Here is a 16,795-nt window from a genome sequence, read left to right as displayed (position 1 = left end):
GGGAAAGACCAAATTGTTGCTATATTGGACCATCCACCGGTGCAGCTGGTCTATTTTTAGCTGGGAACTACATCAGCTCTCACTGCAGACACCGTGAGGGGAAATCACCAGCGCTGTTTGCTGCTGTCTTCTACCAACCAAAGCACCAAAGCACTGACATTTCACTGCTTCAAATTAAAGCAGGAGGAGGACACACGGGAGGAAATCACATTTACTGCACGTGTGTTGTTCGTGTGTGTGTGTGTGTGTGTGTGTGTGTGAGAGAGAGAGAGAGAGAGAGAGAGAGGGAGAGAGAGAGAGCTGTGCCTCTCACAAAGTAAACAGAGCAAATAATATCATATTATTTGTTTTTTTTTGTGACAGTGCTGTTTGTCTAGCCTCGTGGTGTTTTGACAATCATCAAACGCACGCGTATTATTTGGTCCTGTTAGAGCGCAGGATCACCAGAAAGGCTGTCTGTGGCACCGCAGGTGGTCCGAGAGAGAGAGAGAGAGAGAGTGAGAGAGAGAGAGGGGCAGAGAGAGACAGAGAGAGGCGTGCTGCACATTGGTCGGGCTACTTTTCTGACGACACACCAACAATCGTCAACCTGTGGATAGGGCGCGCGCGGCGCTCTGCTGTCTCCACTGCCACCCTCTCCCCTCTGACACCGAGCCCGACAGTCCAGGACGCATGAACTGGGAGAGGGTGCCGGGTTCGATTCCCCACGGAAGGACAGGTACCGAAAAGTTGAGGGGCTCGTGCGCCATCCCCGCTTCATGAATGGCCGGAACATGGAGGAGATGCCATTCGAAAGAGTCAAGACCCGGAGGAGAAAGGGTCGATGCCCGGCCGGTGCACCCCTGGGCGCCATCGCCTGCGAGGACGAGTTCAACAGCCACGAGCTGGAGGCTCTCTTCCAGAACTACAACCTGAAGCTGGAGCAGACCGCCACCCTCAAAGCGCTGGCGGTGCTCATCGTGGCTGCGTCGTCGTTGTCCCTGGTGGAGCTGCTGTCCAGCCCGCGTCTCACCTTGTCCAAGGGCTCGTACCCGGTGCACTGCGTGGTGTTCCTGTCGCTCTTCATCGTCACCAACGTCAAGTACTTGCAGGTGACGCAGCTGCAGCAGATCGCCAAGCTCGCGCTGCTGTTCAGCTTCACCTTTGCGCTGCTCTGCTGCCCGTTCCCGCTGGCGCTCGGCACGTCAGAGCTGGTGAGCGCCGGAGCCCCTGAGCAAGGCGTTTGGCAGCTAATGTTGGTCACCCTCGTGGCTTACGTGCTGCTACCGGTGCGGACGCTGCTGGCGGTGCTGTTCGGGGTGATGCTGGCTGCATCCCACTTCATTGTCATAGCGACGTCGGTCACGGGGAGGAAACAGAGGCTGTGGAGACCGGTAAGTGCTGCACCAAAAACCCTTGGCTAGTCCTACCGACAGTTTCCCCACTGTTTTTTCACTTACACCCCCCATCGTTTCAAACAGGTCATGGGGTCAAGTCCCCATTCCCGTTAAAAATGACAGTCAAAGTACCCCCGAGTAACAGCTCCGGGTTAGGAGACTGCGGTTTAACCTGGAAGCTCCCAGCTGGGCTCTGGAGTGTCTGTATGAATGTAAAGTGGAGCAGAGAAACAGAACTCTTACTCATCCGACTTTCCCTGAAGAAGTCAGAGTCAGAACACCCTCAGTGATCGATTTTGGCTGCAGGATCCTGAAGTTGTAAAATTGGAAACGAGCTGAAAGTTTCCCTTTCGCGCGCCACGGTAACGAGGCAGACGGGGAGCTGTCCAGCAGCAGCCGGTGCTGAAACTGGATCCTGCTGACACACACACACACACACACACACACACACACACACACACACACACACACACACACACACACACACACACACACACACACACCCCCCCCCCCACACACACACACACACACACACACACAATTTAGTGCTGATTCCTGCTGGCTAATTATAGAATCAGGATGTTTCCTTCACATTTACAACGTGTCAGATATTGTGTCTCAGGTATTTCATGTCCTATAAGACAGGGGTCCTCAATCTTTTTGAGCTGAGAGCCCCTTAAATCAGGCTATAGTTCAGACCCCTCTTGGAGAAACAGGTATCAGTGGGTGCTTGGCAGTTCAACTAATGGCCAGGCAGGACAGAGCAACTCGGTTTAAATTGCTTGTTTCAAAAACTGGTAATTTAAAAACCTGTACATCGAGAGGGAAATGCAGTAAACCTAAAAAGTGAGGATAAAAAACATTAATTGCAGATAAAATAAATAATTGTTTAATATTAGAGTAAATAAAGCAGATTACAGTGCAGAAACAAGATGTAACTTCCCCAAAGTCGTATTAAAGAAATCAAAGTGAGCAGGTGAAACAATCAATCGACTTTAAGGCGAATTATCTCACCTCAAATTGATTTTTAAGTAGCTGCAGATGAATGAGATCCACGAGCTAAAAATAAGGATCGTCAAAAAAATGAATGGGATTTGGTGCAACAGAAAGATATTTCATCTGCTTTTCGAGGTCATTGCCCTCTCAGATTTATCTTGACCGGATAAGAAACAAAACGTCTCGGTGATTCTGGAAAGTTTCACAGACCTCAGTGGAAGTGATGTGTCTAATGCATTTACATAATGCAATAAATCAGAGCTTCTTATAACCTTCTTGGCTTTTCACTCTTTGAAATGAAGTGATGCCAACATGCAACTCATCATGACAGGATGAAACCAGTGATGTGTTAAAGGCCTGAGGAGGAATAATGTGCTGAAGTTATGCACTGAAACATGCCGGAGATTAGAGAAGAGTCTGGAAACATAAACACATTGTTGTGCAGCAGAGAGAGGTTTATTTTGCAGCTTTGTGGAGAACCTCGTGTTGCAGATTGTTTTTGCTTCTTTTGGTTTTGCTCGTTCGTTACATAATGAACTGTAGTGAAGTCTTATTCATGAGTTGGTGGTTACACAGAGGAAAGCGCCATCCATCTGGCTGTGCTGGGATCAGAGAGTTACTTTGACCTTTCACCACCTCTCTTTCAGGAATCAACGACACAAAGTGGCCACAGAGTTCGTCATAGAAATGAAGTGTTGGACAGGATCAATAGCTCTGATCATTAACCAATAATGCGACCTTATCTTGCAGCCTTTCCACTGTGAAGCTTTTTGTGTTTTAAGTCACACCTAAGACTCGTGTTGTAATCAATGTGCTGACCTCGATGTCTGCCGTTCAATCCGTGCTGTGGATTAAACACGGATTGTGGAGTCTAATCTCAGGATGTATGACCGCACACATAAGTGCACATATGGCCACAAGTGTTCCTCCAGGCCCCACATGCACGATCAGTGTGTAGCCTCTGCTGCTTTGTTTGACATGTCTGTTCTTGTTTGTGTACAGCTGGTGGCCAACGCCGTGCTGTTCACCAGCGTCAACTTGTCGGGGGTGTTTGTGAGGATTCTCACCGAACGCACCCAGAGGAAAGTCTTCCTGCAGGCCCGGAACTGCATCGAGGAGAGGCTGAAGCTGGAGGACGAGAACGAGAAACAGGTGGGGCGGGAATTTGTGCAAACACACACACACACACGCACACACACACACGCACACACACACACACACACACACACACACACACACACACACACACACATACACACACACACACAATTTTATGCAAAGATGCAGCCTGGTATGCATAACAAAACAATATCAGATAAAAAAAAAAAAAAAACATAAGAATTAAAAACAGCAATAGAAAGCGTTATCAATCATATGGTAAGTTTGAACCAATTTAAAAACCATCTTTAAAAGATCCTTCATTTCGTTCTCCAACATGAAAGAAAAGGGTCAATAAATCATTATTTGTAGAGTGCCAATTCATAACAAGTGTTTTCTGGAGACGCTTTACAAAAGAGCATATGGGATAATGTGCAGGAAGGATTTCTCCTTTGTGTTCTTCATGTTCCTGTTGTCTTCACTTCCTTGCCGCTGAGGTGGAGGTCAGAGCAGGCCTTGCATGAATGAGGCATTCAGTTTGACTCTCTGAATTCCCCCCCTATTTAAAAATAGACATAACACATGAAAGTAGCTACAGTATGTGATAAAATGATGATCTTTTGATACTCAAACATGTCACTTTTCAGATGTTTTCATTCAGTTTGACACTCTTGAATAAATTAGCTTTACAAGTTAAGTTAATATTGTTGGAAGGCCGAGTTTGGCCCTCAGGCAGCAGATAGAAAATATATATTTTTAATGCAATAAAAATTGCAAGCTGCCCCACCATATTTCTTTAGGGAGACTTGAGAAACGTCTAAATGTACATGCACTGTATGATCTTTGAATTTGAGGTGGGATATAAGATTGGAAGACAGTCAGCTTCTGTATGTGAGAAGATGTTGCTAAATTATGTAAGGCCCAGTAGAGCAACAGGACTGTTAAATCAATTCTAAAAGATACAGGCAGCCTGTGTAGTGTTGAGAGCAAAGAGGTGATCTGATATTCTGTCTTTGTGTTTGTTAAAATCCTGCCTGCAGCAGTTGAATGAACTTATTTTTTTGGTGAGCGAACAAGTGGCAACCTCCGGTCTTGAAAAATGAAGCCAATGCGGAAGTGCAAAATCATGCAGTTCGTCGAGTGTCCACTAGAGGCTGGCTGCAGGAACACAGGAAGTCACATACACACCGCATGCAAAATGCTGTTTTTACAGCAGAAATGAACATGTTTACAGCCTGGTAAAAAAAAATAAAAAATAGGTCTGATTAGTTATTGACATCACTGGCACACACTGTTAATTATTATGATTTTTTTATTAAAACAGCGCTGTTTTGAAATAGTGACACGTTTAAAACCCACCTCAACTCCAGCTCTCAGCCTGTCGTTAGATTGACTGAAAGTTAGTCTGAGACAGCATTTCCAACATGGTGGCTGCTGCTGCTGATGAGCCTCTGGAGCCCCCTGCAGGATCAGATGGCTGACGTCACTCAGGCTTACAGTCTGTGGGCGAGAAAGGTAAAAAGAGAGGTGAAAAGATCTAAGCGTGCAGTACAGTACGGTAATTAGAGTATGTTGCCTCATTGTTGGTTAAAAAAAGGTCAAATTTAGATGATTGATTGATTGATTAAATTTATTTCAGACATATCAAATAAAAATCAAACATATCAAAAATACAAAAACGAAAATGAAAAAGCACAAAAATACAATAAACAAAAAACAATGTTCAAATAATTTCAAAAAAAAAAAAGAAAGAGAAAAAGAAAATTACATATATTCAATTGATATGCCTGAAAAGGAGTAGGAAGAAGTATAAAACTTATTTAATCCTACCCCTTTTCCACAGCTCAATAATTAATATTTATTAAATTAAATTCCTGTGTTCCTTATAAGCGCTATATATACAATCTATCTATATACAATTTGCTATACTATTATTATTTATATATATTTTTTCCTTCTTAAAGCTCTCCCTCATCCCTGTACCTTTTGAAAATCATTGATTTGTACATGTTTTTAAACTGGATCATGTTTGGACAATGCTTTAGCTCCGTGCTCATACCATTCCACAGTTTCACACCACCAATTGAAATGCATTGACTTTTTAAAGTCGTTCGAACAGCTAGCATCTTAAAATTTAACTTTTCCCTCAAATTATAACCCCCCTCTCTGTCAAAAAAAAGTTTTTGAATATTACCTGGTAGCAGTTTGTTTCTTACTTTGAACATGATTTGTGCCACTTGATAGTCAACCAGGTCAATGAACTTTATAGTACAGGAATGTAAAAACAGGAGGTTGGTGTGATCATAATATCCTGCTTTATTGATTGTTCTTATGGCTCGTTTTTGAAGTGTGACTAGTGGTAGCAGTGAGCTTTTGTAAGTGGTCCCCTAGACCTCCACACAGTAATTTAAATAAGGTAAGATCATTGAACAGTAGAGAATATGCAATGATTTGTGATCCAATATATGCTTTGCTTTACACAGGACTGAGATGCTCCGTGACAGTTTAGATTTAACATGTTTTATGTGAGGTTTCCAGCAGAGCTTGTGGTCTATTGTCACACCTAGGAATTTATTTACATACAAAATTAGGAATAAATTAGGAATAAAGACATGCATCCACGCTTTTCACCTCGCCTTGAGCGCGTATGTTTGTGAAATCTTCCCAGTCTCTGCTGAAGTTTTTTTTTTTTTTTTTTAACGGTTTCAGGTGCCAATGTATTCTCACAACCTGCCCACAGGCACGCAGTAACTATGACAGCAGCTATTTAAGGAAAGAACAATTACTGTGGCACATGCACCGGCGCCACCGCACACTCCTCCCCCTCCCTGCACACCTACACGTAACCATTTAACAAAGGAGCAATCAGGCAACTTTCACACACAGAAACACTTTGTTGTACGCCGCACCCTCCTCGCCAATGTGCATGAAACCCACCTACACCGCTTGTTAAACAAAGAATTAATTACCCCGTGTATGTAATATGACTCTATGCGAACATCTCGCTTCGTTCTGCAGCACGCTCGCCAGTGCACACGCACACTTTTAGCACCTGTGCTTTGTAGATTAGATGATGATACGCTGTGTTTTCCCCAGCAGTAACAGGCTCCCTTCTGACAGGTAATTACACAAGCAGATTGCTTTCATGGCCTCCATACTCCACTAAAGGTCACAGTTTATCTGGGTGAGTGAAACACACACAGACCCCTGATTGGGATCCATCAACAGGCAGCCAACAGCCTGCAAACACAAGGAGCTCACAAGCAAAAAAAAAAAAAAATCAAAACAAGAAACGCCTGAGATTACATTTTTAGACATCAAGCAGGTCTCTGGTTATCGCCCGGATGTTTTCTCGGGCTTTGCTTTGAGCCTGATCCATATAGGTTGTATTGATTCCTGAACATGTGTGGGCTATGTGCTGCACGTCTGCCTGGTAAATTGACTTCTCAGCTCAATAGCAATCTAAGACACCAGGAGCAACGGGTAGTTTCCTGTGGACTCGTGTGAGGAGACACCATACATGGTCAAAACACAGGAAAAGAAAACCCTTGATTCATTTCAGATATTTAAGACCTGAATGATAAAACAAGTCGGCCAGTTTGACTGCAACAGAACAATTCCTAAGACTGCCCTGCACTTCATTAACCTTTAGGGTCGTTCCATTCAGTCTTCATTTGCAAAGAGGCTTTTTTAATTTCATGTAGAGAGATCTGTTGACACGGAGGCGGTAAACACCAAAATGAATTCCTGAAACAAAGTTAATGTTGAGGCTAAAGAATAGGGTATCGATACGCATTGATTGACATGTATTGGGAGTATTTCTAGTACTGGTATCGTAACAGCTCTGGCTTCTTCCACGGCTTTAAGCAGCCGTCCAGCATGACTTCAAGTGATCCAACTCCACCTACTAATAAATGTTGGAAGCTGAACTTTACATTTGATTTCTTAGTTAAAATTGTATTTTCCAAAAAGGCATGAACGACTATAGATATGAACATTATCTGACCTGATTGCTCTACGTTTAAAGGAAGAATGTGCAACTTTTTGATCCAGTAGATGTCGCCCTTGAGCACCAGCATGAAACCAAAACAAGCATCTGTTTAGCGACACCTCAGCAATACTGAAGACTCCACTCTCTGGGTTTTCAGGAAGGATTTATCAAATGAAACGCATCACAATTAAGCTCATCGTCCAGATCACCAAACGCCCTCAGCCTCAGCTGTTTTTTGTTGCTGCGTTCAAAGCGCTCTCCGTTGAAAACAGTTCAACTTTTGAATTATCGCCCAGCTCATCAATGTCACTTCTCTGTCACCAACAAATCAAAATCAAGAAGATGCAGAACTTCTGATATCAGTTTTGTCAACAACAATAGCAGAGGTATTCATATTTACAGTCTATGATGGAAATGTATTCTTAATTTGCTAATTTAGCAATCTCCCTCTATCCACTTTCTTGGCCACGGCAGAGTCTGGCTCTGCTCAAGGTTTCTGCCTCTTATAAGGACATTTCTCTTGCCTCTGCTGTATAATGTTGACCGGTGGATTGATGTTTAGTCTCTACATCAAAGAGTACAGTGTAGACCTGCTCTCTTTGTAAAGTGTCCTGAGATAACCTTTGTTTTAATTTATCATGTCTCTGGTTTTAAACATAATTTAATCCCAAAGCAGGAACAAGGATTCTAATTTGCAGGAGACTGTACACCAATAAAAACATGCTTGTGCATATTATATTCCATTTCTGCTTATAGATATACACTTTTCCTTGAAGTGATATATTATACTGACATTCCTGACATTTCTTTTCCACTTAAAAAACAAAAAAGAAGTTGGACTGCTTCAAAGTACAATTTTTATTTTTCAGAATGCAAAGATTTTCTGGGAATTTCCCCTTCTTGTTTTTCTGCAGGGCAGTGTTTTATATGTTAATGTGAGGGGAAGCGAGCCAGCGGTTCATTAATAAAGCATCACGAGGGGAGCCGTAGTCAAACAGAGCACACACCGTGAATTAAGCCGGGGATAGATTTGAGAAATGGGAACCACTGATGTGCGATTAAAACACGTTCAAGGAGGAGGAAGGGAAGAGATTAATAAAGCAGAGGATTTAAATATTCAAATGAAGCACCTTCACACTTTCACTTACACCTGACATACATGTGCATCGCTGGAAACGCTGGCACAGAAGCACATATGGACAAATACCCTGACTCACACTCTCACATCTCAAAGTGTGAAGGCTGTTTGTGAAAGCTGCTCGCCGGTTTGTATTGGCAGGTGAGGAGCAGCCGTGTGAGTGGATGTGTGATGTGAAACAGTGATGGAGGGAGACACAGGAGAGCCCCCCAAGCTGCTTTTATACCTCGGCCTCTTAGAGTCCATTCAGCAGAGCCGCGGCGCCGCCGGATGATTCACTGTGCATTCACAACCATTTGACATCATGATACAGAAGTGCTTAATGCTGCTGTAACTGAGACGATTCACACAAACAAACATACTGATGCTGATGCTACTTCAGGCTGCAGCTGAAGAGATTATCAGATTAATCCCGATGACTGGAAATGAAATGACAACTATTAACTCTTTAGGTCTTATATCCTAGCCTCTACAAAGTGAGAGTGTAAGGATGTAAAGTCTGCAAACAGACATCTGGACATGAATGTGATATCTGCAGGCGCAGGACAAGGCTTTTGGTATTTGTTGCATGCAGAAAAACAGTATTTTTAGAGAAAACAGATGTGCAATGGATTGGCGGAAATGCAACACCAGAAGATCTCACATTAAAAACACTTTCACCTTTCATGGTGTCAGTCTGTGAAACCCATCAACTAGTTTTACACGATTTTTTACAGCTAAAAAACTCCTTCTTCATCTCATACTGGTGTCAGTAAAAACCTTCATTTTGTCCTTATATCATCAGACATTAAGGAAACATGTTGAAGTGCTGGCTTCTCTGACAACAATGCATCAGTATGTCCTCCTTCTAACTTTAGATTCTGGTCCTGAATGCTCTGGATTTGTTTTGGACCAGAGAAGGTAGGCGGTTTTAAGGCACCCCACATGGCCATTTTGGACGCCCCTCGGTTTGCCAGATATGAGACCAGTTATCAGGTCAAACCAACAGGTGTTGCAGCGATGGAAGCGGGCAAGAGAAGTGGTTCAGATAGAAGTGATTGTACCTAAAAGGCCTCTGCATGGTAGAGAAAGAAACATGTTTAAAATGGGAGCAGAACGACGATAGGCTGAAAATGAGGAAGAAACGCCATGCGATTGGTAAGATGAGTACCGCTGACAAGACAGCTGATTATCCAGTGACAGCCCCAGAAAATGACAGCGGAAACATGAGTGAGCGTGCAAAAAGGGATGAATGAGAGACCCGATCATGAAGGCAGTTATAGTCTTCCTGACTGAACTATCTTGATTTTCTATCCCTGTTTGCTAACTCCTGCATGAATACACACCTACAGTGTACATTTATATCCATGTAACTACTTGTCTCTAACTCTCCTCTTTTGTTCTAAACCCCTCCCTCCTCAGGAGCGTCTGCTAATGAGCCTTCTGCCCAGGAATGTTGCCATGGAGATGAAGGAGGACTTCCTGAAGCCTCCTGAGCGGATCTTTCACAAGATCTACATCCAACGTCATGACAATGTCAGGTATGGGGGTGTCATGACAACAGTGGACGGGGGTGGGAAAATGGTGGAGGTGTGCGGAGGGGCTGCAGTGTTTTGATCCAGGTGTCACCTGCTGTGACGTCAGGGTCAAGAAAAGAAGGAGAGCGGTTTAGATTTGCCATTAACGCGGACGCAATCGAGCTGGGAAAGGTCAGAAAGAGACAAAAGGCGCGCTACACACGGCGGGTTCCTCTTCCTCATCTACCGTTTGTGCTGCTGTCGTTTTAGAAAGAGACCTTTGAATATGCATGAGAAATGTTTAAACGAAGCGCTGACCGTCTTGTTAATTGTCAAACACTCCAGTAAGGTATACAGCTTCATAAGCAGGGAGGGTATGTGGATGTATAATTAGTTACACTTCATCATTTAACTTTTATTTCAAAGAGTTTTAAATAATTGACTTTTAATGTGAGGTGTAATTAAAAAAAGTAACTTTCTCCAAACTGCAGTTTTTACCAAAACAAATATAGACAAAATATCTAAATTAATCAAGAGTACTTACCAACAGTTATGAAAGCCAGAGAAATCCTTCATTTTAGAGTTCTAGCATTCATGAATTATATACAGGAAGATGCAGTTTAAATGTTTAGTGAACAACATATATTTGCTTATTTATTTTGGGATTTATTTTTATGCCTCTAATTGAGAGACAGGACAGTGGAAAGTGAAAGAAACAGAGGAGAGAGAGAGTGTGAGGAATGACATGCAGGAAAGGGACCCACTGGTCGGACATGAACCCGGGCGCCTGGAGGGCAGCTGTCTGTACATGGAGCACGCGCACCAACCACTAGGTCACCAGCGCCATGAAGGAGCTTATTTTTGACATTTAAGCTTGAAAATCACCAAAAAGATTAATCCATACATTATCTTTACCGCTTTTCCCGCTTGGGGTTGCGGCGGGGCTGCAGCCGAATCCCAGCTGTCATTGGGCGAGAGGCGGGGTTACACCCTGGACTGTTCACCAGTCAATCACAGGGCTGACATACAGAGAAAAGACAACTACACTCACATTTACACCTATCTCACCATTAACCTTTGGACTGTGGGAGGAAGCCAGAATACCCAGAGAGAACCCACGCATGCACGGGGAGAACATGCAAGAATTGTGCAGCCTCAAAATGATTAATCAGTTATTAAAATATTGAATGTTAACATCCTTTTTTAAATCAATTGACTTTGTTGCAGCTTTAATGCCATTGCAAAGTACTGACCCGCCATAAAAATGCATTTTGAGGGCATTACCTTTTGTTCTGGGAACTGAACAAAAGTTCCCAGAACAACTTTTGAGGTTGAGGTGCGTTTTTTTGTTTTACATCCATCATTGTTTGCAGCCGTATCCTGGTGCATGCCTATCAGCCTTTTCAGCAGCCACCTCTATTGCCCTCGTAATGGAGAAAATATTACAGAGCGTGAGAACCTGGCCTGACTTTGAGCTGATTACATTCCAACGAGGCAGTAAAGAGAAGCTGAGAGAGGTATCAGTGCTGCCGAGTGTGGGAGTGTAGGGCTAGGTAGCATGTCAACAGCACTCCTGTCAAGAGACAATCCTCTCCACTCTCTGCCTCGCTCTCTTTTCTCCCCTCCTCTCTCTCTCTCTCTCTCTGTGTCTGTCTGTCTGTCTGTCTGCTCGGCTCCCACGCTCAGCAACAGTGCGGGAACATCACCGCCTGTTCTCCAGCCTTGCAGCCGCTCTGGCACTCAGCCAAACATCAAGCTGATGAACACAGCGAGCCAGCTCCCGCTCATCTCCAGGGAGCTGCTGCAAACACACACACCTTAACACATGGCGGCGATTTAAAAAAAAACAAAAACAAAAAAACACATCAGCTTTATTTTGCAGAGCAGGGGCGTGACATCTCCCTGATCCGGCCTCCCTTTGATGTGGCCCGAGAACGTTTGATCACATACCTATTCAGCTCCACTCTCGCTCTGCTCTCCCTCTGCCCCCCCCCCCCACCATATTACTCCCCCTCTGCCCTCCTTTGCCTCCCCCTCATTGCCCACCTAACACACCAGCACGACATGCAGCACATTCAAAGCCACTCAACGGAGCTCTTCTGTGGAGCAGCAGTCGTGATCCCGGCTTTACATACATCAGGATCCTGAGCTGCTCTGCTGCCAAAAAGTACACAGTCACGATGCAGAGGTTTGTTTGTAACGCTGCATCACTCCAGGAGTGGAGTTTCCTGTGTTAAGATAAAGTTTTGGGCACCATGGAAACAAAGATTATGGAGAAGCTATGTGGCTATAGTTGGTCGAGTCTCAACCTGAAGGTCGAGGGGTCGATCCCCAGCTCCTGCAGACACATGTCTGATGTGTCCTTGGGCAAGACACTTAACCTATAAATTGCTCTTGCTGCTTCGACGGTGGTGTATGAATGTGATGGGGTTAGTTACTTCTGATGGTCACTTAGCAACCTGTGCCATCAGTGTGTGAATGAGTAGATGTACAAGCTCAAGTTGATTTATACCATTTACTGTTATTTATTTGCATGTTTATTTACCAAATGTATGTGATGAGGAAAGTGCACCATTCATGAACAAATCATCATTATGCATTTATATAGATGTGACAGAGCGAGTTCAATAGCTCAGATTATCTTGTAGTCCTAAAGCAGATGAAACAAAATACCTCACAGGGAAGTCTACAAGACAGCACACAGAAAAACTCACCAACAGTTTTACTTTTAAAAACGTCACTTGTTTTCCAGCTCTCAGCCTGTCGTTAGGTTGACTGAAAGTTAGGCTGAGAGCATTTCCAGCATGGAGACCGCCATCGATGGGACTCCAGAACCCCTTGCAGGAACAGATGTGTCCATTCATATTTACAGTCTATGCACTAGATGCATTTTCCAAAACTAATAAAATATGAGTTTAAAGATTCCTCTATTTCCCACCTGCTGACAGAAGCGTTAGGAAATGCACAAATAAGTTGCTTAGGGCGACAACACACCAGGTAAACAGTCTGGACTTGTATCGACGGTTTGTGTGTTTCATGGGTTCTTCTTCGAAATGTCTCTTGAGTTATTTATCAAAAAGTTGTTGTTTTGGTGTCTGTACTGAACCTCATATAGACAAAACGGTTTAAATGATACTCCGCCCACAGCTCTCACTCCGCTGCCTTTACTCCTCCGGGAGCAGTGATTTACTTTTTATTTTTTATTTTTCTTTGCACTGAGAGTCAGTAAGCTCCATAACACCTTGTTTGTTGCCATCTGGCCTGCCTCTGAGCAAATGAATGAGGAGCTAAGTAGCTTTCAACACCTTCCTCATCCCCGCTAAAGCATCTAGCCAACAGCGGGGCCATTTAGCGCTGCAATTGATTTAGTGGTGGGGCTGAGAGACGCCTCCACTCACGGATGGGATTATGGCGCTCACTTTTTATCGCCATTTGCCAATTTCTCTGCTGTGGTGTGATCTGGGGGTATTTTGTGTCGAATGGGGATAAAAAATACTGTGCAGCTCACAAGACCGCCCTGTCTTATGTGTTTTTAGTGTATTGAACACTGCAGAGGGTTTGACTCGGTTGGTAGAGTCGGCCGTCCCCTCCTCCTCCTCCTCCTCACTCCTCCCCCCTCCTCCTCCTCTTCCTCCTCCTCTTCCCCCTTTACCTACTCCTCTTCCTCCCTTTCCTCGTCCTCCTCCTCCTCTTCCTCCTCCTCCTCCTCCTCCTCCTCCCCCTCCTTAACTTGGCCACACTTAACCCAGAATTGCTCCTGCTGCTTCGTCGGTGGCGTATGTATGAATGGGATAAGTAACCTCGGTTTAAAAAGTGCTTTGAGTACTCAGAAGACTAGAAAAGTCAATTCATATCATTTACAGATAAATGTTTCTCTCTCTCTCTCTCTGTTCTTGCAGCATCCTGTTTGCAGACATCGTGGGTTTCACCAGCCTGGCCTCTCAGTGCACCGCTCAGGAACTGGTCAAACTGCTCAATGAACTTTTCGGGAAGTTTGATGAGCTGGCGACAGTAAGTACCCTCAAGCACACACACACACACACTCTGCTGGCCCTCAGTTCATAGTGATAATCAATGAATGATGTGTGTCAAAATCTCATTTGGCGTCCATCGACAGCATAGAAGAACATTTTAGGGATCTCACATCTTTCACATATTTTTTTCAGCTGGTTTAAAAGAATCATGTAGCTATCATCTCACCATGCACTCTAGACTGTACACACTTTATTCTCTGTGGTATCAAACTTTAAAACCGAACTCTTTCATCAATTGTTATCTGTCTGTAAATTAAGGCAACTCATAGCAACTATTTAACCTTAAATTAACAACTTTTGAGTCACTTTTATGTTTAATGTACTACTAAAACAAACTACTGTTTGGTGACACCTCTGCTATTCTGAAACCTCTGCTCTGATCCAGAGACACACCTCCAATCCCTCGCCACTCGCGTTCGCACGAAGGAGTTAACAATTAGAACGCACCATAATTAAGCACCATCAAGTGCAAGCGGAGGACAAAATTGTCCTTTGGCTGCAAAATATGTTGAATATGAAATAAATGCAAGATACTTGTGCCCTAATGAAAGGGTGAGTGCTCGGTGAAGAGACCCCTAAACCCATTATTCCCTTATGCCCTACTGATAAATTACCTACTACATGGCCCTTAGCTGCCACTGCAACCAAAACAGCATTTCCACAGTCAACAGACCCAGGCTCTGCACATGCAAGCTCCAGGTAGTGACAACGCAGGTACTATCTACCCTACCACATGGACCCTCACAACCCCCTGACCCAAAAATATAAACCAATGGTCCAATTAGTCCCACGGCACCTCAAGAAGGCTGGACAGTAAGCTCCAGAATCCCAAGTTCAAAACAGAACTGTGTTATGTTTTGTGATTTAAAAAAGGTATGCTAACAGTACCAAGACAAAAGAAAAAAAAAGTTAACTTGCAGCCCGTAAAAAAAGGGGAAATGACAGATGTTCTCTGGAGCTCCCCAGTCTCCTACACAAAAAAGCCTTCAAGAAAACCAAATATATTATTTAGCTGTGGAGCTCATTTAATATGCCGAGCCACGTATTGATCCGACAATGAAAGTTAAGCTGCAGAGGCTGACTGAAGAGGAGGAGGAGGAGGAGGAAGAGGAGGAAGAGGAGGAGGAAGAGTAAGAGGAAGAGGAGGAGGAGTAAGAGGAAGAGGAGGAGGAGGAGGAAGAGGAAGAGGAGGAGGAGGAAAAGGAGGAGGAGGAGGAGGAGGAAGAGGAGGAGGAAGAGGAGGAGGGGATGAAGGTCAAGAAGGAGAAGGAACTTGAAGGGTGAGAGAGGAAGAGATGAATAAACTGATTTTTAGACAGAGGGGAGATAAGGGCTGAGGAGGTGGAGAGAGAGAGAGAGAGAGAGAGTGTGTGTGTGTGCGTGTGTGCGTGTGTGTGTGCGTGTGCGCGTGTGCGTGTGTGTGTGTGTCGTCTCACTGGGACTAAACTGCACTTGATAAAGCGGCAAAGTGAGTGAGATAGCGTTCACTGTCCGTCAGTATAAGCCCTTATAGCGTTGTTCTCAGGGAAAGAAGATTAGGTGAGTGACAGGTTATCTGCCGCTAGACTCCTATAACCATAATAATACTGCAACAGATACACACACACACACACACACACACAAATACACGCACGCACACACACACACGCGCGCACAGATGTTTGCTTACACTTTTAATCTCTGTACTTATGTCATCTACATAGAACATCGGGCTGGATACCACCATACACTCAAACATACAGAGTTAAATAACACACTTGATGCATCTGTTAGGAATACTCGCTGACAAAAATCCTCTTCACTAAGTATTCAAGAAGGAGCTCCGCAGCTTTTCTCCACATCTCTGTTCTTCCTCATCCAAATCCAGGTGAAAAGACAGAGGGAGTGCTTAATGCTGTACTGATTTGAAGAACCTTGGGTCAAAGTTGTGACCTTTTGCACTGTCTAGAAAAGTACATAAATAAACGTAGCGTTTAGAGCAGATTAATGAGACCAATATAAGCGCTTAATTTTAGGTGGCGACCCCTGGTGGCCTTATTGACAGAGCACGTAACGTGACTTAGTATAAAAGAAAAGTCAAGAGGTCTGACTGGATGGATTGGTCTAACACAAGACCTGCACAAGAGAATCACTGCTTATGCCCTGTATAACAATTTATACTTTATTGATCCCACGAGGGGGGAATTCGTTTTTACACTCTGTCTAGTTAACATGCTACACAAACATAGGCCGAAATACACACATGCACAAACAGGATCGTATGATGGAGAGGTCTCAGAGTGAGGGGGCTGCCCACAGCGGGCGCTCCTGAGCTGGTGGGGGGGGTTAGGTGCCTTGCTCAAGGGCACCTCAGCAGTGCTCAGGAAGTGGACCTCTCCAGCTACCAGACCAATTTCCGGACTTGGCCCGTGCCGGGACTTGAACTGGTGACCCTCCGATTCCCAACCCAAGTCCCTACAGACTGAGCTACTGCCGCCCACATATATAAATATATATATATATGTATAAACCAGTCAATGTATTCAGATATATGTATATGTATATATGTATATATATATATATATATATTTTAACTAAGGGGGCTAAGGGGGAAGTTAATGCATTGATTTTTAAAACCACATTAACCGTGTGCAGGTCCACCATGACTTCAGCAGCGTCTCCTTGTA

At 44.1% G+C, this 16,795-nt stretch overlaps 1 protein-coding gene across 1 annotated transcript in view; it reads left to right on the top strand.

Annotated features, from left to right (window-relative positions):
• The first annotated feature begins 309 nt into the window (after positions 1-309).
• The window catches only part of LOC132968509 (adenylate cyclase type 1-like), a 53,215-nt gene continuing 36,729 nt past the window's right edge, over positions 310-16,795 (top strand). The window contains exons 1-4 of the mRNA XM_061034210.1: positions 310-1,373; positions 3,375-3,524; positions 10,001-10,119; positions 13,995-14,106. Coding sequence (XP_060890193.1) covers positions 759-1,373; positions 3,375-3,524; positions 10,001-10,119; positions 13,995-14,106 — 996 coding nt within the window. The 5' untranslated portion in view covers positions 310-758. The remainder of the gene's footprint in view (positions 1,374-3,374; positions 3,525-10,000; positions 10,120-13,994; positions 14,107-16,795) is intronic.

Source organism: Labrus mixtus, chromosome 3 (assembly GCF_963584025.1).
Source record: "Labrus mixtus chromosome 3, fLabMix1.1, whole genome shotgun sequence".
Taxonomy (NCBI): domain Eukaryota; kingdom Metazoa; phylum Chordata; class Actinopteri; order Labriformes; family Labridae; genus Labrus; species Labrus mixtus.
Note: the sequence above shows the minus strand (reverse complement) of the source record. Positions and strands in the feature narration are given on the sequence as shown.